Source organism: Sturnus vulgaris, chromosome 20 (assembly GCF_052056855.1).
Source record: "Sturnus vulgaris isolate bStuVul1 chromosome 20, bStuVul1.hap1, whole genome shotgun sequence".
Classification (NCBI taxonomy): domain Eukaryota; kingdom Metazoa; phylum Chordata; class Aves; order Passeriformes; family Sturnidae; genus Sturnus; species Sturnus vulgaris.
Genome location: NC_142262.1, coordinates 3,529,611 through 3,552,909, shown reverse-complemented (window position 1 = coordinate 3,552,909; position 23,299 = coordinate 3,529,611). Strand labels below are relative to the sequence as shown.

The following is a 23,299-nucleotide window of genomic DNA, read 5'->3' as shown; positions in this document are numbered from 1 at the left end:
CAGAGAGGGAAAAAAATGAAAACAACATAAGGAAGGAGAAGTGTCGTAACAACACTTCCCATTTATATCCTCCCACCTTCTAGCAATCTGTGCTTTAAGGCTTTTCTGGGACAAAAATAACTGTATTTGATGGCCATTTCTTCACGTTTTGGTTCTATTTATGCCCTTAGCTTGTAAGATACCATGACACTGTGTTTTATAGTTTCAGTATATACAACCTGAAAAAACATTTACTTTCATTTTCAACATATTGCCAGATAAGAACGAGAGGCACAAAACAATGAGTAGAAATGGTGAGTAATAACTGTCTGTTTATTTATACTCTTTGTGGACTTTTATATCTTCTAAGTCACCTCCTTTATAAACCAAAGCTGCAATATAACTTTTCCTCCTTTTAAAGTGATTCCACACTTCTAATTCTTCTTGCCTTTTTTTTCTTTATTGACAAGAAATTCACAGCATTAAAGATCTGGACACCATACAGACCTACATAATGAAAGTATAAAGATATTTTTGATCTGTTGTGTATTATTTTCTAGCATTTTTTTTTTAAATGTTGCTAAGAATAGAGCAAGGTTTGCAAAGACTACAGGTCTGCATATTATGATGCCTGAAAAGACTGACCTGGAAGAGGGACTAGGCAGAGCAAAAGGAATAAAATCAGTATTTATTGAAAGGTATTTATTGAATTTATTTATTGGGCAGTACAAGAGCCTGGCTGGGGCTACACCCAAATCAAATTCAAGATGGATCCCAGTCATGAGTCTTTACACTTTTATAATTTTTAGTTCATCTACATATTTGGGTCAATTATCCACCCACAGCCCCAGGCTGTGAAGTCTCAGCCCCCTGCATTGCCCTCTTTCCCTTGCTGTTGTTTCTGCTTTTTGGGTACCAGTTGTCCTTGATTCTCTAGCTAGGAAGGGATTGTTTTGTCTAACTACTCTGTGAAGAGAACTTACTGACACTTAATATGAAGTTTCAGAGTTACACAATAAGCAGCAGAGATTTTAGAAAAATAGAAAACCTAAAACCCAAGGCATCATTGTCCTCAAAAGTAACACCTAAGTCAGGCTTATTTTGTTTATGAATAGCCACAGGTGTTCAACCTTCAGCAATTTGGAATTCCACCTTACTCAATCATTTTTTGTTGTAATAATTTTTTTTTCAATAGCACTCCAACTTGACTTGCTTTTTTAATACTATCCCAGTAAATTTCTAATAGAGGAATCTCTCTAGTTTTTTTCAGTATAGACTTACTTATTATGGCTTGTGAAATATTTTTCTCCACAAACACCCCTATTAACACTCTCCACCTTCTGATCCTAGAAGCTTCCTGTTCCTGATGAGTCTGAAAAAGATTTTTGCAAAGACTGTAAAAATAACAAATTATCTTTTCTTGTTCTATTGTATTTATCTTAACACAGTTTAATTTAATTTTGTGTATAACTTCTTAGCTCCTGTTACAGTGCTGTTTAATCTTTCTAAGGTTTTAAAGAATTGAAGACTAAATAAAAACCCAGTCCCTGCCTTGTCTACACGCAGTTGAGTCTGCAAAGAACTCCTTTCAATTTCCTTTGTAAAAAAATTTCCTCATTTTTCTGTTCCACCCTCCCAAGTTAAACATCATTGATTTTCTTGTGTTCTCTTAATTAGAGCCAGTATGTGGAAACAAATCAGCACAGCTTTGCAGAGCTGTGTACGTAGCAAACTGAAATCTACAGTTTAGTTTTGCTAGCATTGAGATCTGTGTTTGCTTACACACAACAAAAGCTCCTTTGTGTTCCTAAGGTGGTGTGTGCGCTGGGGTTTGGATCTACAAATGACACCCGTGGGCTGCTGGAGCTCATAGCACTGAGGTTTAATTGCTGCCAGTCATTGTTCTTACGGTCAAAACTGGGACCTCAGCTGCTTTTGTCCTGCTCAAGGAGTTTAATGATAAAAGGCACCATTTTTTCTTTTAACATGGAAAACCCAGAATTCCTGAGGAGCATGGGCTACTGTTGCTCAGGAAGGAAAATAACAGACTTCACCATCCAACCTGTCCAGAAAATTTTACGTTAGCAGCTAATACAGTAAGCTTCATTTCTAAATCTTATTTTTAATAAGCGTTTTAGTTCTCCTTTCATGCAGAAATGCCTGCGGGTTACCCTGTCAAACCTGTATCGTAGCAATTAACGCTAACAGTAGGTAATGGACACACCGGGCGGCAAACGGCCCTGGGTCAGCCTGCAAGGTCAAGTGCGAGAACTTTCCCCTGCTCCGCCCCAGGCCAGCCCTTTCCCCACCTATTGTACAGAGAAATCGCCAACAACCGTCTCCTGTTCAGGTGACGAAGGCGGAACCTCACGGAACAACCCTCTCTCTCCCCGGCCGCCATTTTACGCCGCCAGCCGCTTTCGGCGACCAGAGCTGCCCGGGGCCGGCCCGTGCTGCCCGGGAGCCTCGGCCCGAGCGGCGGTGGCGGCACCGGCCGGGCAGAATTGCTGGGTCGGACCGGGGAGCGGTGGGGAATGGCACGTGACCGAGGTGCGGGTCGGCTCTGGGGCTCCCTGCTCCCCATCCAAACCCCGCCTGTTCCCAGCCCCGTCACAGCGGCGAGCAGCCCACCCCGCTCGGCTCCCGTAACACCGGCCGTGACCGACACCACCGGACACCACCGCGCGCCGCCCCGCCCCTTCCTGCGGCGCCTGCCCAATGGGCGCGCAGGCCGCGGTTTAAATGGCGGGGGCGGGTCTGGCTCGTTGGTACCGCCATGGGCAGCGCTGAGGGCGCAGGTAGGGCCGGGCCCCAGCGAGCCGCGCTCGGAGCCCTCCGGGGCCCGGTCCTGCGGGGCCGAGTGAAGCGGGTCCCGCTCCCGGAGCAGTGACCGGCCTGGGGCCCGCCGAGCCGGACAGCTTCCTTCTCCCTCATCACCCCCCCCACTGCTCGCATCGCTCTCACCGTTTTGTTCTGTGTGTTACCGCTTTTCGAGCTTTTTGCGTTAACTTCCCTCTTCCCCTCCTTTGTCTTTGTATCTTTTTTGGCGACACTTTTAACTTAATAAAGCTACAGACGAACAGCAATTCAAGTGTTCCAAGACAGCCTGAAATGTAGGAGATGCTACTTTAACCTTTCACGCATCCGAAACTTAAAGTGATGTCTGGAACTGATGGAGGAGTAAAGGGATCGAAACTAACACACTTGTGTACTGAAAACTGCACAAATTAGTTTCTGTTGTAGTAATTCTATGCCTTTTCCAGTAAATTAAAGTTCTTAATAATTGTCAAAATATGTGGCCTTCAAAGCACTTTGATCTCAGGACTCAAAGCTGGGGGAAGATCAGGGTGTTTAATGCACATCTCATTGTGCTCAATAGAGCACTTGGCAGCACCACCTCTGTATTCTTCTAATCCCTAAAAAAATTAATTAAAGTAGAATTTACTTTTCATGAGGAGTATTTACATTAGCAGTGATGTCATTGTCTGACTATTAGAGAACCTGGGTTTGTAAGAGAAGCTCACGTTTTCCAAAAAAAGTACCTGTCCTTTCTGATCATTGATAAATGGTGTATCCGAGCTTGGCTTGTTAAGGTCCTGAAAGTTTGGAGTTCCTGGCTATGAGACCAGATTCAAATTTGGTTTTTGTTACATGGAAAAAAAATTAACCTGCCCAGCCTGTGGTACTTCAGTGCTTTGCACCTCCCAAGTCCAGTTTGGCTATGATTGCACTTGAACAATGTTTAATATTCTGGGTGGATGGGACATTCTCCTGGGTTTGACCACCTCTGGTAGAGTCAGAGACACAGTGGTTACCTTTCACTGTAAATAATCTTGTCTTTATTTCTGTGTCTTTCAGTTCTCACATTATTGTTTTTCTTCTAAACAGATTGGGTTGATGTTGCCAATGATCTCTTAAGGACCTGTCACATAAACCAGCACATAAACAATCTGTCAGAATGTAGTGCTGACGTGTTTGTTCGTCTTTATGAGTCAATCTTAGGAGAAAAAGTACCAGGTAGGAATGAGAATTGCTAAAAACGTGTTTTATTTTTGTCTCTGTGTATTTTGTTGCTAAATAAAATTAAAACTTGTAGAGCTTCTACAGATGTAGGGATTTAAAGTATTTATGTCTTTCCAAAGACAAAAATATAAGATTGTCATTCTTTAAGAAGATGTAAGTAACATTAGTCAATTTTCTTTTAACTTTGGACTATGAATGGCAGCTATGAGGATAACCACAATAAAATTTCTGTAAATTAGGTCTTGAAGGCCGTCTGTGGGCATAATACTTTTGAAGGGTGTGAACTGGCTCATTTTATCTTACAGCAGTGTAACACTGAAGGTCTGCTCTCATAAAATGCTTCATACTTAGAGTCTGCTAAGAGCTGAGCTGTGATTTAACCCTATTTTAATCCATCTCCACTGGACTTCAGTGACAACAACTAAGCAAAGGCTATACAATTATGTATTTGCTTTGTTTATAAACTGTTATGTGTAAGAAGCGTCAGACTGCCAATTGCAGAAGATTTTAAGGGCACTGAGATAACTGGCACCTATTGAAGGTAGAAGTCCTGTTAAATGTAAGTGCAGAACTAAAAATAATGTTCCCAGTTAAGTAGAATACATTGCAGTGCAATAAGTGTGTGACAGGGAAGGAAGAAGCCCTAACACAAACTGCAATTCCAGTTTAATCTGAACTAGGTGTGTCTGCTGGGAGTGAAGGAGGAGAAATGCTTTAGTAGTCTCTGTTCTTGAATTTAATCCTGATAAAACCCTCACATCTTCCAAGGGGTGTTCTAAGTTTGTGCTCGGTATTTATAAAATATTTTGTAGGACCATACGGTATTTGGGCTTTTCACCAAGGACACAAGGTACTGAAAAGATATTAACTTGTAAGCAGAAGTTGTTTCATTAAGGTGCTTGCAACAAACTATCCACTTAAGTAGCCTGAAATCTATTATTTATTTTAAATAGATTTCATTGCTACTCCCAGAAGCCAAGAGGATGATGCCCATAATGTACAAGCAGTAATAGATTCCCTGGCATTGGATTATTTGCAGGTCAGCTTGTCTCACATCACAGGTAAGTACTTGGTTTAGTAAGACAAGCAAAGCTGCAAAGACAAATCTGTGTAGTTCAATTTCATTGTCTTAAGAACCAGGTGTTACACAGCCTGCTTTCATACTTGCATGGAATATCTTCTTATGGTAGTGGATGTCATCAGAACACTGACCCATTGCCTTGCACATCAGGTTATAAATTGAAACAGCAAGCAGAGAATAAATAATAGAAAAAGAAATGTTAAAGTTAACATCTGGCCATCCTTTATTTGGCTGCCAGAATGTTACTGAAATCTGTTACTGGCTCAGGCTTGGCCACTGGGTTTTAAGACATGACCCTGGAGTTTCAAACTTGTTATTATATTTCTAAAAGTTGGTGAGTAAAGAGTTGAACTTTGTTGTGTTATCTGTACATAGATAATGGCCTTCCCTGAGTATTCCTGTGTTTGGTCTCACACAACATAACCTGCAAAGAATGAAAACTGCTTGTTAAGTATCTCTGACTTGGTGCTTGTACACAGTGGCTGGTGTTTGCAATTCTGCTGCCACTCCATAAATTGCTTCATGCTATAGTTTTATGTATAAGAAAAATATCAAATACCAATTGTCCCTGAAAATATCCCAGAATACTTTTGAGTGTGAAAGCAGTTACTGCATCAATAAACTTTGACTTATTAGAACTGAAAATATGCAAATTTAGAACACTTAAAGTATACTTTAAGTTTAGCTACATAGCCATAAATAAGTGACCAGGTGTCTTCTGAGCTGACACCTTTACATGAATTTCCAAGCAGTCTTCTATAGAAAACACCTGCTTTTGAGAATTTTTCTTCTGTGAAGTACTAATCAATAATATGTGTCATTGCCTTCTCTTAAGGTGAGAATATTGTGAAAGGAGACAGGGAATCTATCAAAAACCTCCTGGAAATATTTGATGGTTTGTTAGAGTATCTTAAAGAAGTCAGTGAAGCTTCTTCTCAGACTGGAGGTGAGATGTAAACCCAAAGTGTTTCCAATGTAGCAAAGATTTATTTGGTGGGGTTTTTTTTCTTACTTATAACCTTGACAATGGAGAAAAGAGAAGGACAAAACTGACCTTGAGGGAGGAAATTGCAGGGGTGAAGCTGAATATTTGCATTCCTTCTTTTTGTAAACAGTAATAAAATAGATAATTTCCCCTCAAACTTACATAATCCTTCTGTTTCATTCTTGTGGCAGAAACCTACTGTAGACAATTCATCCTTTGTTAGTTGCTTTTCAACGTGTAACTCAGATGATTTAGGATTAGGATTCAAGGAGGGAAATGTTGGCTCTAATTGGAACAACGAGCAAATGTCCCTTTTACTTACTAGGAGATAAGGGGGAGGACAGCCCTTCCTGGGAAGTGTCTTGGGAGTAGGTCTCTAGCAGGGGTTATTTTGAGGAAGTTGGGAAGAGAAGCTGCTCAGCCCTGCAGAGGCATCTTCCTGCAGGCAGTACTGGTCTTCCTATCTCAGAGCTGATAAGAGTTGTCACCACTGGCTGTTGCAATCTGTGATTAAGGGGAGAGCACTTGGTGCCTGAGTTCCCTGCTGGCCTGTTGCAGAGTGGACAGAAGAAAGAGGGCAGTAGGAATGTTCAGTGCCTGTACTGCTTTTCCCTTCCCTCAGACTGCCAGTCTTGTTACCCAGGGGGTTAGTGGTTCAAATTTTCTAACTGTTAAGTCCACAGTTTAATTGTTTTGAGGAAGAAGAAAGGTTTGTTAATAACTGGAACAAGGGGATATATGGTAGTGGTATAATTTTTCAAAATTTACCATAAAAGTTGCCCCACCTCCCCTCCCCTTGTGGGGAACATTGCATGTCATCATTTTTAGATAAAACACTACAATGTTGATATTACACATCAACTATTTTGATAATATTGGAAGTAGTACCTGTTAGTTTATAGGTAGAACTAGTTTTCCTGAAAATAATTACCTCTTGGTTATTAACAGCTGAAATAAATGTGCTGTCCAGTGATAAAATTCAAAATGCATCTCAAGAGCAGCTGGAAAACACTGCTGGTCAACTTACAGAACATACACTAATGCCATCAGTTGAAAGGTAAGAACAATTCTGAATATTTGCTTTCACATAGTGATTGACTGTCTTTGTGTAACTGTAAAGAAATCAGTAGGTTTTTTATAGCATAGACACCTACTGATTACATATGCCACAATGAATGTGAGGTGACTCCTGATTGGGCTAAAATTACATCTGGGACTTCTTTTGCCCTTGAAGAGTTGCTGATTTTGTTTCCCTTAAGTTTACTTTTTATGTGGAATGAAACAACTTGAAAACTTTGATCAGTTTTAAAGATTGATTTTAAAGTATTTTAAAGACTGATTTGTTAAGCTGAGTTCAGTTTGTGGCTGTGACTCCTGCTCTGCTTTGCTCTGTGGCAGCAGGGCCGTGCCCTGCACGGCTCCTCGGCAGCTCCATCTCGTGGGCTGAATGGGCAGAGGTTGAGAGAGGAAATATTTGATGGCTTTATGTTCCCCTTAGGTCCCAGTCAGAATATTTTATTCTAACTTGTGATACAGATGGCTCAGAATCTACCAGTGAATTAATTAAACTTGGAGATACTGCTTATTCATTTTCCAAGAGAGGGGAAGGTGAGTTTGGGTGAGGAAAAAATTTTAAGACTCTTCTGTAGTAAGACTTCTAGGCTTTGTTTCCTTTTAAAAAGTTACTTCTTTCAGATAAATACTCTTTTAAAGCTTTATTTTAAAAACCCCAGACAACCCACAATAAGCAAATACATCTTGCTGAAATTAACATTTCTGGAAGTAAATATTCCAGGCATTATTTTTCATGACTCCTGCACTACCTTCTTTGGATAAAGGTTTGTTGTTTGAGTTCTAATTCAGTTCTACAAAAGCATTTTATCTTGTTCAGTAGAATAGGGGAATTCTGAAGACTTTGTTACATTTGTTGCAGTGTAAGATCAATTATTTAAGATTAATAAGTTCATTCTTAAAGAAGACTGGTTAGGAGTGTGTACCCCTTCAAAACTTCATGGATGACTCTAAAACGGGTCATGTGCAGATGACTCAAATGGAGCTCATTCTTATTTCCAATTTTTCTGTAAGAATATTCCAATTCTTCCTATTCTTATTGGATGATTTTTCATCTCCTCAAGTAGAGGCATAAAGAAATACTATGAATTATGAACATTTCATTGACTGGAATTACAAATAAGAATTTAACAGACCTATTTTGAGCTTAGTATGGATTGTTGACACCAAGCAGTTAGCAGAATTAAAATTGTCCATCTCAACAGTTCATAGCAAGATGCTTAATAGAGCTTTTAAAAATCTTTTTAAACATCCACTTCTAGAATTTCAGATGCCTGAACTGTGTTTAGCAGAAAAGGACAAGGGGGCAGAAGAACCTGAAAGTTCAGAGGCTCTTGCAGCATTGCCCCAACAGTTCTCAGAAAGTGAAAGGGGGATTGGAAAGGAAAGGGAAGATGGTGAGTATTGATTCTTCTGACAGCTCATCCACCTGATTTTGATTTAGGGGTGTAGGGAAGCTAGGGTAGTGTGGAGGAGAGCTTTAGTCATGAATGGACTTTAGTCATGTTTTAAAATAAATTGTTTTCAGAAATGTGATATTTTAGTCTCTCAGAGTAGGCAAACGTTCATTATCTGGGGTATTTCTGCTTAGCTAGGATTTGGCTTCAGCTAGGCTGTTTTTAATTTGTATTGCGGTTTGTATTCTTTCCTTTTGTGGTTCAAAACACTAAAAAGTCCTTCTGGAAGATCCTCACATCCAAAATCATGTTCTCAAGGCTGAAAAATGTTTCAGCACTGTCCTATGCAATCCAGCAAAGGTGACATCTCACGTTAGCTATTGAGACACTTCCCTTTATTACAGACACACAATGCACTAAACGTGTTCTGGTTTCCCAGATAACACTTCAAGTTCTTTGTATTTGCCTCCTCAGGAATGATGGAGTCTGTTCATGCTGCTGAACCCCACAAAGGGAGTCAGAGTGCCAGTGCTACAAAACTGGGGGAGCCTATCCAGCAGGCAATTCCTCTGCTGCCCCCATTCCAGCCCTCAGATCCAGGATGGAGAGATTACCACAGCTCAGACAGACAGGCAGCAGCTCTGGCTTGCAGTCAAGCAGTGAACATTCCTCCTGTAAGGAAAAGCCTACTCTTTGATTATTTCATTTTCTTTTATTAACCAATACTGCTTTCATTTGAAAACCTCCTAGTTTACTTGCAGAATGGGAGTAGCTGGTCCCTGAAGAACACTTTTGAATGTGTCAGAGTTTATCTTAGTTCCAGGAATTTTGGATTGTGGATTCATTCCTCACTAAGTGTCCAGAGAGGAATTTAGTTTGAGGAGTGTGTTTATTTTATACATACATACATACATACACATCTCCACAGTCAATGCAACTGCACAATTTACAGTATAGTAAACAAAAGAATTATAGTGATTTTTATCTATCTATAAAATCAGCATTGATTTCCATTGCAGACCATGTAATGTATGATCTTCCTGTCAGCACTCTCTGTGAATTTAATAGAACACATCTTGCTTTTAATTTCAGATTGAAAAGTCACTTACCCCAAAATCTGATGATATTTCTGATGGTCTTCCTCTATCAAGACAGATCCCTGGTGAGAGAAAATTTTGCATCCTCTAGGGTAACTCTTAAGAGTTATAATGTTGCATTTATTTTTACTGGCACCACAAGAAATATTATTTTGCATTTTTTGAAATTCAGCCACAAGTTCATATTTCTATCTCTGCTTTACAGAGAAACAAAAATAGGTTACTTTTAATCTGTTCCCTCTACTGGAAAAAAAGTAAGCCATGTCCCCAATTCAACTCCTTTCTTAGTTAATCCCGTTAAGATGGGCCTGTACCACAGAAATCTCCTCCAGCAGATAAATCCCATGGCTGAGCTTATTCTGAGCAGAGAAACATGGACCCAAACAAGCCAGTTTCAATTCTAAGAACAAGCCATTAACTATTACAGAAAAGGTTTAGAAGCTATTTTTTTCAGTACTCATTTTCTCTGTTGCCTTGGAAACACTGCTTACCTTTTTTAGTTTCCATAGCATTCCCATGACATGGAACATTGAAGACTGGAGAAATTACCAAAATGAATGTCACAACTGGGTAACCACAGTTGCTTTGTCATTCTATTCTCTGAATAATTTGAATCCACAGGCCCAGTTCACATCTCTTTTCCCTTGTTGCCCACATTAGTAGGCAGAGTGCCATTAACTCACACTTACCTGTCATCTGCTTCTGCAGTGGGAAAAATGCTGGGAGATGATGCTGAGGACAATGTGACAAAGGTACATGTTGCATCTTTATTTTTGGAATTTCAATTAGTATTTTTTGATTTTTGCTTAATTTGTCTACTGTCTTGTGGTGCTTCTGGGCATATTTCAAACCTGCTTTAGACTTTCTTTCCCTAATATCCAATCAGTGATGCAGTGTTGTTAGACTGTGATTATGTGCAGTCTGTGAGTCATGTCAGTTCTTAGTTCTTCCTGGAGTTGTTTGCTCCAAAATGTACAGAGCCAGCACCCACAGAGTTCTATTTATCACAACCAAGCAGTTACTGGTTATCTTGCTTTTTAATCAAAAATGTACAAAGCACAAGAGTACAGTCATGTCCTTTCTCTGAAATGTATCAGCATTTTAAAGTAGTAAGAATTTTGGGGGTTTTGGCCAATAAAACTTAATTTACTCCTTTTTAAAGATCCATGAACTGCTTATTTTATTCTCTTATTTTCTTGCACTGTCTTTTGCTTTTCAAAAACTGAATAAAAAAACCTGCAAACTGATCAGCAGTTACCAATCTGTGCCCATAGAAATGTGTCTGTAAAGGAAGTTTCTTTCTCTGGAAACACAATTCTGCCTTCTGCAGCCACAAGAGGTACTCACAGACTTTGCTTGTTCCAATAGTTTAAACAGCTTTTACATCTACATTGTCTCTGAAACTCATTTTCCATTGGTGCATTTCCCAGTATGTCCATGCCAAGCCCAAGTTACTCCAGTTTGAACAGAGAAGTTACCAGGCAGAACTAAACCAGTGCAGCTCAATGGCACAAGGACAGGAGTGTTCTCTTTTGGCTCACTGTGAGCTGCAGCTCAGTCTGTACTAAGGGAAATTCAGCTTATTTCCACTACCTGGAATCAGTCCCAGGCTGATGAGGTGGAATGTGGAGATAGTCAGTCATTACCTTAGCCTAGACCCTGTTCTGGTTCAGTGGTAGAGCTGTGAACTAATCTTCCATATTTTTGCTAGTCCATTTCTTTAAGCATTAGTTCTCTAAAGCACACTATCTGCAGTCAGTAGCCTGGAAATACAATTATTTTTATATATCTATACTCACAGGATTTGGGATGGTTCTATTACAGCATCTCTACTCACATGATCTATAAAGCCTTCATTTACTCATTTTTTCTAGGTGCCTCAGGTATGTGAGTCTGCTGTATCTGCCTCCTCTTCTGAGGAAAAGCTCTCACTACTACTTGGTGAACAAGTAACACAAATCCCAAGACCTGAATCTCAACACTGGCCTAGAACAACAAGGCAAGTTCAGATTTTTGGTACTGAACCACACTGGCACTTTGATTTCCATGGCCAGCCAGCCCCCACCTCCCTTTTTGAATAAGATCTCTCTTTCCTTGGCTGTGTGACAGTGAAAGATTAATTCTAAAAGAAAGATTTCCTGTTTCTCCTGATATACTCATTTTGTTAAATACGATTTTAGGTGTTTACACATTCTGCTTTACTTAATCCTATGAAAATGTGCTTAGGCAAAAAGTGAACTAGAATTGTGTGAGATAATGCTCATTGTCAGGTTTTTGGAACAGAAATGAAATCTGTCTGTTTTCTGCTTTAGCAAATATGAAAATTCCACCACAGATTCAGTTGAAGATTCACTTTCCCACAGAACAGCAGAGAAGACGCCTCAGCAAGAGTTTCGTGAAGCATCAGAAAATCTGTCCCGCAGGCTGAATGAACTGGATTTAGTAAGTGCAGTCTCTGCTTTGTTGAGCTGAGCAATGCAGCTTTAGTAATGACAGTGGAGAAAATATCAGTGCAATATGGATAAAAAGGAAATCTGCAACTAACACCTGGCTTTGGTTCATTTAAACTTTAGAAATGTCTATTGAACCTGACCCCCACAAAAATCTATCCCTTAGATGTTGAAGAGAGCTTTGGGTGAGCACACAAGAGAAGAGGAGCTGAGAGATGAGGACAGCCTGTCCCAGCACAGTGACAGTGTCATGGACTATGGCCGAAGGACAGCTGGCAGAGGTAACAATCCTTGTGCTGGTATTGGGATGGAAACAAATATAAAATAAACCTTTTCATGTAAAGCTTCTACACTCAGTTAGTTACTAAATTTTATATTGCTAGTTCAGGTCTGTTTTGTCTTTGATCCAAACCTGAGCTACAGTAACAGAATTGCAACCAAGTTTCTGTTTAACACTTAAAAAAATGTGCTAAAACTTTGCAAAAAAAACCCCAAAAAACAAGGCAAACACAGCTACAGTAAAAAAATGTATAGAAAGTGAAGGGAGGGACAGAATACGAGCTCACAGGACTCGTTCTGAAATGAGGGCCTAGTCACAACACAATTCACTGGGTTTTTTTTGTCTCAAATTAGATACTCAGTGAATGATCTTTCCCTACAGATACATCGTGTCCAAGCTACCCAGGCAGGCCACGATCCCTCTCTCCAGCCTCACCCTCATCTCAGCAGCAGCACCATGAACTGCGTGGTACTGAAACAGGCCAGACAAAGACAATTCGCAGCCACCTGCAGGAAGAAAGGGATGAAAGAACAAGAAAAGCAAAGGTAGTTTTTAGATTGGACCTTGTGGTAATTCTTACCAACAGTTACACTAAAACCACAAAACCAGAACACTTTTATGTAATGGGGGCATCTGGTCTCTTTTAGTAATCATATGCTGTTTTATCTGTAGCCTGCTGAGGAAGAGACTTAAACCCCAAATTTTACAAAAAAGAGTTTAAAGTGGAAGAAGCTATTTTGACCCATGCAGCAAACAAATGAACAAGGTGGCTGTATGGACTGATTACTTCCTCTGACAAGTCCTTTTATTCTTGTTTTCTAGCTGGTCACTAAAGCTTATGAAAATGAGCTAAGAATTTTTGAAGCAAGGGAGAAGCATAGAATTTCCAAGCTCAGAGAAGCTGCCAAGGAAGTGGTAGGTGATGCACTGTTGAGATTGATGGTTGTGTTTTGTTTGGTTGATTTTTTTCTTTTTAAATTTTTCTAGATAGCCTGTCCAGACACTTTTGGGTACAAAACCTACTTGACTTCCAGTGTCATAGTTACAACACTGTACAACTGAAGTAGTAACTTACTAATGTTAAGTGCTGCAGAAGAGCTGAGGTTATGCAGTAATGAGATATAACCTTTATTTGAACCCTGACCTGTATTTTGTAAATTCTGGCTTTCTGGAGAATCCAATGCAATATGTCCAAGTTCTCATTCTAAAGTCTGAAAGACATTTAAGTTCTAATGGCCAAACTGTGTTCTATCAGTGTTTCCCTTCTCATACCTGTTCTTCATCTATTTTACATCTGCTACTAAGGAACAAGAGTACAAAGAAAACATCTTTCAAGAACATCCAAATGTGTCTCGGCCAGTGAAAGTTTATTCTAGAAAAACCACACCTCAGTATTCCAAATACAGCCAGTGGATTCCAAAACGAGGGATCATGAAGCCAAAGCAAGCAGCTCCAAGTAAGAACTGCAAAACTATACTTGGTGGAAAACTGGCATCTTTTGAAAGCATGTATTGAACTCCAAGAATAAAGGCACCAGTCCAACATATACCAGTCAGCTGTAGATTTTTCCCTTCTTCTGACCTCTATATGTCTGGATTTTTGTTAGGGAGGATAATGCTTTAAGTAAATGTAAACCATCCGTGCACAATCAAATTGTGACCCATTCGCTACTTCCTTAAAATCCCTTGGATTATTTTCAGGGCTTTTTTCCATTGCTGCTACCTCTGTGCTTATTCCACTACAGTCTGAGCTTTCCTTTTGTTATTTTTCTGAGCATGTGTCAGATTTAAAATTGGGCCTGTGGCTTGAGCTGAGCCACATACAGGTCACAGAGCAGAATCTGTCAGGACTCTGTCACTGTGCTGTTAAGGCGGCCACTGGTTCTGCTAAGCAAGTGATGCTCCAAGAAAGCCAAGCTGCAAATCCTATGCCCAGTTTTGATAACCAGCACTGTGCATGCCTATGGCCAGGATCACCAGATAATCCCCTACATATCTGGATTTTGCTTAGATACACTGCCTCATTTTTTTCCCAGTTTTTGGAGGCCATATACTTGGTAAATACCCTTTTGTTTCATCTCCCCATCATCTTTTCCTGACAGAAAGATCAAAGATGTAATGGGAATGAGCTGGTTGCAAACCAGTTTATTTTGCATCTGTTTATTTGACCTGGATCTGTCATTGCTACTGCTGGCTTTATTTTAAGTAACTGCAACCAGAGAGAGAGAGCAAGCAATCACTGATTAGTGATGGTCATAACCACATGAAAAAAGAAGGGGATGCCTGTCTTAGCTGGATGTGGTGGTGATAGGGAAAAGACATCTGAGCTAAAAAATCAATTCTTCAGAGAAAACAACAAAAGACTGGGATTGCTTTCTCTGTTGCTGTACTGGCAGGATGATATGTCCTGCTGGGCTTAGCTTGGCATGGTATCAGCAGCATGGTCATTTTGTACAGTGTTCAATGTAAAGTATTTTGTGACTTAGGCTGACACTGTCTGGATGAATTTACAACTCAAAGTATTCTCCAAGAATTTATTGCTTATTGCTCTTTCTTTATCTTACAGTGACAATAAGAGACAATGACCTCCTCTTGCAGCTCCTGGAGGAGTTTCCCCACCTGCACATTTCCCCCCGTACTCTGAATAAAATGTGGCAGCAGCAGCTTGCACACACTCTGCACCTCAAGGCACCCTCTGCCAGACCTAGACCAAAACTCCAGAATGAAGTGAGTGTTCTCATTCTTACCTGCTGAATGTCAGAGTTACCCTGACAGGGCACCTGCACACCCACAGCACAACATGGAAGGATGTCCTGGGAGTTTGGTTAAATAGGGATGTACAGATTTATATACATAGGTTCAACTTTTCATCAGTTGCTTGAATATTATGGTCTTCCTTTTATACTGATTTCTCAAGTACTGCCTAGGGTTGCTATTGCCTTTTTTAAAAGCATTTTATAGTTTCCACTGCCAATTCTGAACAGTATTTTAGTTTAAAAGTGAGTTATGAGATGCAGAAGTTTATTAACTTATACAAGGCATCTCTCAACCCAAACCCCAAAACATAGCAGAGGGGCAATATTTAAACCTGCTACATAGGACAGCTTGTCCTGCAGCATGATGCCTTTTTTTTTTAAACCTCCAGATTGAACAAGCCTTGAAGAAACAGGAACTGCTTGCTGCAATTATTAAGAGAGATCAAGATCACAGCAAGAGACTGGTATGTTCTTTGAAGACTATTTGTTACCTAATATAGAGATTTCACATGGAGCTATCTAGAATGCATATTCCCAGATCATGAAAGTGGCTTTTTGTCTTATGGCAAATTTATGCTTTTTGAGTAGCTGTGGTCTCAAAATGCCACATAATCTGTTTGTTGTGCAGCTGCTGGGGTCGTGGGAATGGAATATTATTATTATCATTATTATTATCATTACACTGCACTGTTGCTCTAAAAGATAAAACAAATTCTAAAAAAGTGCAAGGAGGAGAAACCTGAGGTTGTGTTGCAGCTCCCACGACAGTGCTGACTCCTCAATTCTATAGTGACACGACTTTGCTACCAGTGGTGCCTAATGCTTTCAACCTAACTGCAAAGCTGGGCTGTGGAGAAGGTCCTTAGTAAAGGACCCCAATTAGCAATGATTAACAAAGCTTTGCCTGCAGGGGTATCTGTTGGCAGTTTGGTGGGCTGACAGCTGCTGCTCTCCCTTTAGCAAGACATCAAGCAGCGCATCTCCCGGCAGAGGTGGGCTCAGAACAAGGTGACAGAGAAGAAGCAGCAGGTGGCCCGGGCCAGGAAATACTACGAGGATTACAGGGCCCAGCTCCGGGCTAAGCTGCTGAGGGCAAGGACACGGGAGGAGAAGGTGAGGACGAGGGGTCTTGCTCTGCAAGGGTGAATTCTTTCCTGTCAGGACTCCAGTGCTGAGGTCTGGTACTTCAATGCTGCAAGTGCAGTGACCAGAGCACAGAGCCAGGATGAAGTGGTTGATTAGTCAAGGCCACAGATGAAACTGTTCCTTCTCTGGAAATGTGGATCCAGTACAGGGCAAACCACTGTGAAACAAGAAAGGATGATTTATGGGGCTAAGAGGAGAAAAAGGGTGAAGTATCAGTGTGGAAAAACAGGGCTGGTAACATGAGAAATTGGGGAAATGAGTTTTCAGAAACAGTAGGATTAAGAAGTTGTTCCTACAGTCACCATCCAAACAAAACAATCTAAATCTTCAGTTGAGGGAACTGATCAAAAAGGCAGCTTCGTTGTTCAGTTGTGTTTGTTAAACAGAGCAGACTTTGTGACAGATGTGATCTAATTAGGGCTGGACATGAGAGTGAGGCAAAGCAAGGAGGGTTATTACACTCTGCAAGAGTAGATACACAGTTGTCACCTTTCAAAATAAAAGACTAGAAGTTTACTGCATAATCCAGTGGTAGGGATTTGAGAACTGTTTGCCTTAAGCTGTGAGTTACAGCTGCTAAGTGTTCTTGTGGAGGAATGGAAAGCCTGAGTCCAGGCTGGATTTCCTGCTGCTGGAAACCTGGATGAAGGTCCTGAAGTCAGACTGCAGAGTACAGGGTAGGTTGTAAATCACAGTGCATGTTCAAAGGCCCTGGCTTGCACAGTTGGGTCATCTGACTAAACTGACATGAAAAACTATTTTATCTATCAAAATTTCAGCTAAATGAGTAATACAAATCCAGCTCAGCTGTATCTGCACCACCATTTCTAGGTACAGAGTTGTGCTTTTTCATGGGCTACAGCCTATCCTCATGTAAACACTATTCCATCAGGAGATAAAGCAGTTGAGAAAAGTAAATGCATACTTATAAGTTCCCGGGAAAGTTTCAGGTTTGCTTTTGTTAATTGCTGGCAGATATTTAAAAACTTATTTGAAGAAGGCTTAGAAATTCAGAAGCAAAGACTGAGGGACCTGAGAGTTTATGCTCAAGAGAAGCGCGATGAGCAACGGCGAGAGCACCAGATGGAGCTGGAATCTCTGGAGAACTACTACAAAGATCAGGTAAAGCTTCATGTGGATCAGGCAGATCATATTTTTCCACTTAGAAGTCTTTCTTTAATTAGTTCAACTCACACACATGTTTTGTTTAGTTTTCCATGCTAGCAGAAGTTATAGCTCAAGAATTCCAAGAAATCCAAACCAGAGAGAAAGCACAAGCACAAGTGAGTATCCTTAATATTTTCCAATTGCCTTTTCTTTTTACATGCTGTGGCTAATGTCAGTATTTTCTTTAGATGCTACAGAAAACAAAAAGAGAACTGAGATCAAAGATGGAAAAGGAAATACAGCAACTTCAAGCAGCAATCATGCACAGTGATGATGACACCTTTTTTCAAGAACTAGAAGCAGACAGACTGAGATCCAGACTTCAGATGGCTTCTTTCCAGTACAGCCAAAGCCACTTCTTCTAAGACTTGGGTAAATGTCACTGCAATCCTCTCTGGCTAAGATGATCAGAGTCTTTGAGAGCTGCTATAATGGGAAGATGGTGTGAGGTTGTTTTTCTCTCTAAAATATCTGTTCTGTCATTTTGACCTGTCAGGGGTATAGCTGCTGGGATCTGAGATCTCCACAGCACTTTTAAGATCACCAATAAAGTTTCTGAACTACTTTTTACCTTCCTATCAAGGCTGGAGTAATGTTGGACTCTACCCAGAGGATATTGGGATGAAGTCAGAGTGCTTTAGTGAAGTTTTCCTGGTGGAACAGTTGGATGCTGAGGCTCCTCTGCATCTGTGCTGGGGCTGTTGCTGCTAAGCCAATCTAACACCATTAGCCAGAAATCATGGATTGGAAAGATCACAAAGCACAAGAAGATCTTCAAAAGAACATCAGAGGTTCAGGTTTCCTATGAAAGGCTAAGTTAGAAAATGCCTGCAATAAACCTGACATAAATAACTGGGAATTTAAATATATTAAGCAAGGGAAGACTACTTCCACTCCTCCTTTGGTTGTGTTTGCAGTGTTGGTGTTGCTGGCTTGATAAAATATGAAGGCATATAAAATACTCTTTCTATGCTACAACTGCACTGGGGAAAGTAATTTGAAATAGAAAACAGTGCAGATTCTTCTAAAGCTGTACATGATAAGCTGCTGCAAGAGGTGAAGCCTGGGAAGGAGCTGTGGACAGCATTCCTAATATTCCACAGGGCCACACTCACAGGTGCAGCCTGATCACTCCATTTTCACACTCACAGAAACAGAATTAAAGAATGATGAAATATTTCACCAGTCAGCTTTTACCTTACCTCAGGTTGTAAGGTCTGCTTCCAGGCAGAGCAGGACACTGCACCTACTGTAGCATCTCCCAGTGCTATAAATAATGCAGGGCCCTGCAGGAGATCCAGGCTTCACCTGCCAAACACTGTGCAGGTGCCAACAGAGGGATGAGGATTTAAACTAAGAACAATTACATAAAACCAAGCTGGCACTAATGAAGTCTATTACTGATACAGTCTCCTCTGCCTGACAAAAGGGCAACTCTAAATTAGTTTATCTTGGTAGTAGAAGAGTTCTTGCTGTGTGAGAAGTGATATAGGAATACTAGATTTAACTGCACTGTACTACAATATTTAAAAGTTGCCATTAGGGGACTCTGATGGACCTGACAACATACAAAGAATTCACACTCATGCACTGAAAAGAGCTAAACAGGAAAAAACAGCCCCCACTGTCTGAAGGAGCTTCTTTTACAGCTGAAACAAACCAGCCAGGTGTTACAATGTAAGATACCTCACTGCAAAAATACAGACTCAAAAAAACACACCAAAACCTCTACAAAACCAGAAACACAAACCCCTGACCTAGCCAAACCTTTTCAGGGAGTTGCTGTAAGCCTGGCTAAGTTGAAGACTTTAAGGGACAATATTTATCAGCTAAGTTGATGAATTTATCAAGTCTTTACCAAATTTGCCTTTATTTCCCTCAAGGAAGATGGTGTAGCTTTGCTGAGTTTTGAGAGGAGACATCTGTTCCCCAGTGCTGAGATAAAATCCTTGCCAAGACACGCCAGTACCTGAGAGCCAGAAGTAAAACCTGCTGTGTTTGACTAGAACATTCAGCACACTCCTCACTGTAGGTAGCAGCATGTAGGAAGTCACCAAGTTTCAAGTATTTTCTCCTGAAACAAAGTCGAGTTACTTAAAAATGACATTGTTACATTTTAAAGATTTAATTAAGAAAAAACTTAAAACTTTTAAAACCATTGATGCTGTGACAGTGCAAACAGCATACAATTTATTGCTCAACTTCTGCATGGGTACATACATTAAGTACTTAAAAACCATTTTATACAGATTTTTTTGTTGTTGTTAAAGCTCATGTAACAGCTGGGTGAAATACAATGATACCAATGCTAAAACACTCTGTAATAAATACAATGGAAATGATAAACTAAGAACTGTCAGTTTGTGGAAGAGTAATTACACTTGTATAAACTAATTACAACTACAGACAAAGCTCTGAGGATGTGTAGAGCCAGGAACCTACTACATAGTGTAAAGTACAACAAATGGCACCTGTTAACTGTGTGGTGCTGTTTAAAAAGATGCTACATCGAGCTGGAGGATGGTGCTGTGACAGAGGAGCAAAGCTTGAACTTCCATCAATGCAGCCTTTTAAACACACCAGGAGTTCAGTACAGATGTAGTGTTGTAGAACAGGAATTTCAAAACAGCTTGTGTGCTCTGGACTTTAGTACAACACAAAAATTTGGTACAAATAAATCAGTTTAGGGAAACTGAACCTATGTGCAAAAAAAAAAAATTAGAATACATACTGTACAAAGCACCATTACAAAACTCTTTACACCGAGAAATTAAATCCTCTGAAACTCAACTGTGAACTGTATATTTGAAATCTACAAAAGTCACTGTTCATAATTAAACATTCATAATGAAAGCAACAGCATAAAACCATGATGTGACATCTCTCTAAAACAACTAAAGACTGGATAAAGTAAAACCCAGTAAGAGGGACACATTGAAATAAATATTCACATTAATCATGGGGTGAAAGTCCAAGGTTAAAATGCAATATTAGGCTTAGCACCTTTTTGAGGGGAAAGTAGCTGACGTGTTCTTGAAACAAAATTTTGGAAAGGAATCAACCCTTTACCACATTCAGATAAACATCTGACTGGGTGATGAGGTGCTTCAGTTAAAGCTCTCAGTCTTTATGAAGGTAGAAAGGCACTCAAAATACTTGGTATATTCATCCTCATCTGCCAGCTATGGAAAGTTCAATGCAGATTTGTCTAGTTTTGCCTGTAATATATTAAATTTACAATATCTGTGGCAGTTAAAAAAATTCTCAATGCCATACCAAAATGTTTAGTAGAAAAACAGATGTACTGCTAAGGCTGCTGTGAAAATGCATGTAATTATCAGCTGATCCTGGGTCTCTATTCTGCAGAGCTCATCTCCTTCCCCCACCAAAGATGCTTTTATGACAGCAAGGTGACAATAACTATGCATTCAATAAATCCACCAGCCAGATTTTCTGTTTGCCATGTTCCATGACCAGGGAGGCTGTGGCCACAGCCTGGGTAGGCACAAGGGGATTTAAAAAAAAAAAAAAAAAATTTAAAAATCACTTCTGTCAGTCCTATGACACTGGGGTCTCTCCTGTGAACAGTCACAAGAGCCTGTCTGTAAAACCCCTGCCACAGTCACACACTCAGACCTGGCAGGGGCTGAGCACAGGCTTTGGGCAGGGCTGGAGCTGTGCCCCAGCCAGGGGCAGCACTTGAGTGACAAACTCTGGGCAAGAACCTGCTGTGCTCCCCAAACCTGCACAGGCACAGGGGCAGCTTCCCTGGTGACAGAGTGCCCTGAGCTGGGGAGCCCAGCACAGATGTGAAAGTACCAGCCCTTCATCAGGAGTGCAAGAGTCCACAGAAATGAAAAGAAAAGGCTCTGATGTATTTCAAACCTGGCTGTCACAGCAAGTCTCTTGGCTTTCTGTTTACATCCTCAGGAAGCCTCATCCTGCAGCCAGCCCAGAAAGGGAAGCAAAAGTCCCTTGGAAGAAACCTGCCAGCAACAGCTGTACAAAAAAAATAATCAGACAACGTGGATTTGGCTCACCAGATTCTCACCACAATTCTATAAAAGTAGTCCCTTGCCCACTATTCTAACACACAACATCCAGTAGTAGTTTACTCACTGTGGCAGTCAGACTTGGCAGAGCAACATTTAGTTCAAGCTCCACAAAACAGAAAATGAGCTGGTTCACTGTGACTTACACTGCAAACATGGAAAGCTGGTTACATCCCATCCCTTTAGCATTTTCAATACCTTTGACTTTCTTCTCATTGGCAGCAAAAAAATAGTGCAGATTTGATGATTAATTGTAACCTAAGTTACAAAAACACAACACTGATTGGAAAAAAACTGCTACTTATTCCAAATATTTTCATGGCTGAGAGGAGAATGGCAGCATCTCTGAAGCAGCCTGATTTACCCACACACCACAAGCAGATCAGACAGATCTCAACTGAGAATTTCCAAGCTAACACCAAAGTTCAGTTCCCTCTACTGGTAGTGCATTTTATTCCCCTTTGAAGAGATCAACCCATGCTATAAATCATATATATACTTACTTCCATCCCTACAATCAATAAATTATGTGCTCTTACAACCTCATTTCCAAAGCACATTACACATATTTCAGTCAATACACCATTTTTCCTTAGTTGTAACTTAAACCCACGTGTCATGAGCAGCTGGACAAAGATTACAACGTGTTTTACCTGATAAATCTTTAGGATCAACAAATATAGAATATGATTTGGCTGCATTCAAACAGACTTTGGTTGACTGGACAGGATGGATTCTGGAACAAACTGCTGACAGGCTTCTGCTGGCAAAGCCCATCAGTGCTTCAACAGCTGCAAAATGCAGTGTTTCAATTGAAGGTCAAAAGCAACAAAAAATACTCTTGACAGACTTGTTAGAAAAATGCTGTTTAAAAAAAAAAAATCAAAACATCTACTGTTCATTAAGAAAAGGTTATTCCACGTGTAAACACAAGGACTGTACCAAATAGTCTGTGTCACTCACTAGAAATTCTGCTGGAGGAATCTGACAAGTGATATAAATAGGACCCCAAAACATAATATTCGGAATTCCTGCTTGAAAAATATAAAAAAAGCCCCTGTGGCAACATTTACCTGGAATTTACATTGCAGAATATAATGGTTTACTATAAGAAAATGCAGTTAACATGTAAGTGGCTTTCATTAAAAAGATTAATGATTCTTTCAGCCAATTTTATGCAAAGTTAGAATAATCCAAAATATTTTTTTCCAAAAATAGCAGGTATAGATGCTGTTCAGTATCATACATTTAAAACAGGCTGAAACGTGACTTGTACCGACTGCTGAAGTTGTGTCTTGGTATCTGAGAATAGAAATCAGGTAGGCAAATATAATAGATTACCTCTTACAAAAATAGTAGTAGTCTTTAAGTATAGAATACTGCTTAACTGTTGAAATGTAGGAAAAGTCAGCATTCTGTATGTTCAAGATATTAGTTTTTAATAGCAGCTGAATGATCCTATGGCAGAACCACAGAACCTATTTTCTTGAAATAAAAAAATTTTAAAAATTAAAAAAAAAAAAAAAAATCCAAAAGTTGTCCTTTCCCTCCCAGTGTCCTAGTGTAAAAAAGGGAAAGTTTCCTGTATTTCAAGCATTTCTTGAGTCTTGGCTGAGGGAAGGAAGGGCTTTCTGGCTGACAGGAGTATAAATAGAGTGTGGGAGAGGCTGGGAGGGTCATTCCACAGCAAAGCCACAGGTCTCCTCGATGGCCGTGAGCAGCTTCTCGTAGAGCTTCTCGTAGCTCTCGTAGGCGGGAATGTCGATCCTGTTGAAGCTGGGGGGGAAGCACAGAGGTGTCAGCTCTCCACCCATCA

General features: G+C 40.2%; 2 protein-coding genes across 6 annotated transcripts in view; one reads left to right on the top strand and one right to left on the bottom strand.

Moving 5' to 3' along the window:
* The first annotated feature begins 96 nt into the window (after positions 1-96).
* CEP95 (centrosomal protein 95) lies at positions 97-19,781 on the top strand. 4 transcript variants are annotated; one of them, XM_088176732.1, is made up of 23 exons: positions 2,386-2,777; positions 3,868-3,996; positions 4,956-5,063; positions 5,919-6,029; positions 7,017-7,125; positions 7,567-7,676; positions 8,402-8,536; positions 9,011-9,210; positions 9,629-9,698; positions 10,342-10,385; positions 11,508-11,632; positions 11,946-12,075; positions 12,250-12,364; positions 12,745-12,908; positions 13,186-13,278; positions 13,669-13,819; positions 14,929-15,089; positions 15,508-15,582; positions 16,079-16,231; positions 17,240-17,386; positions 17,476-17,547; positions 17,620-17,803; positions 18,011-19,781. In XM_088176732.1, exons 1-22 carry the CDS (start codon positions 2,756-2,758, stop codon positions 17,794-17,796), a joined length of 2,601 nt encoding a protein of 866 aa, XP_088032858.1. In that variant the 5' UTR covers positions 2,386-2,755; the 3' UTR covers positions 17,797-17,803; positions 18,011-19,781. The 4 variants fall into 4 exon arrangements, with proteins under 4 accessions (XP_088032860.1, XP_088032858.1, XP_088032857.1 ...); XM_088176734.1 differs by lacking the exons at positions 2,386-2,777; positions 18,011-19,781 and adding an exon at positions 97-293 and having other exon boundaries at positions 17,620-18,001; XM_088176731.1 differs by lacking the exon at positions 18,011-19,781 and having other exon boundaries at positions 17,620-18,001.
* Positions 19,594-23,299, bottom strand: part of SMURF2 (SMAD specific E3 ubiquitin protein ligase 2) — a 59,026-nt gene continuing 55,320 nt past the window's right edge. For both annotated transcript variants that reach the window (XM_088176735.1, XM_014882715.2), the window contains one exon: positions 19,594-23,259. In XM_088176735.1, the coding sequence (XP_088032861.1) occupies positions 23,160-23,259 (100 nt within the window). In that variant the 3' untranslated portion in view covers positions 19,594-23,159. The remainder of the gene's footprint in view (positions 23,260-23,299) is intronic.

Coding starts and splice junctions, on each gene's coding strand:
- CEP95 (XM_088176732.1), top strand. CDS start 2,756: ATGGGCAGCGCTGAGGGCGCAG. Junction 12,365..12,744: donor CCGAAGGACAGCTGGCAGAG/GTAACAATCCTT, acceptor CTTTCCCTACAG/ATACATCGTGTCCAAGCTAC. Junction 15,583..16,078: donor AAGATCACAGCAAGAGACTG/GTATGTTCTTTG, acceptor CTCTCCCTTTAG/CAAGACATCAAGCAGCGCAT.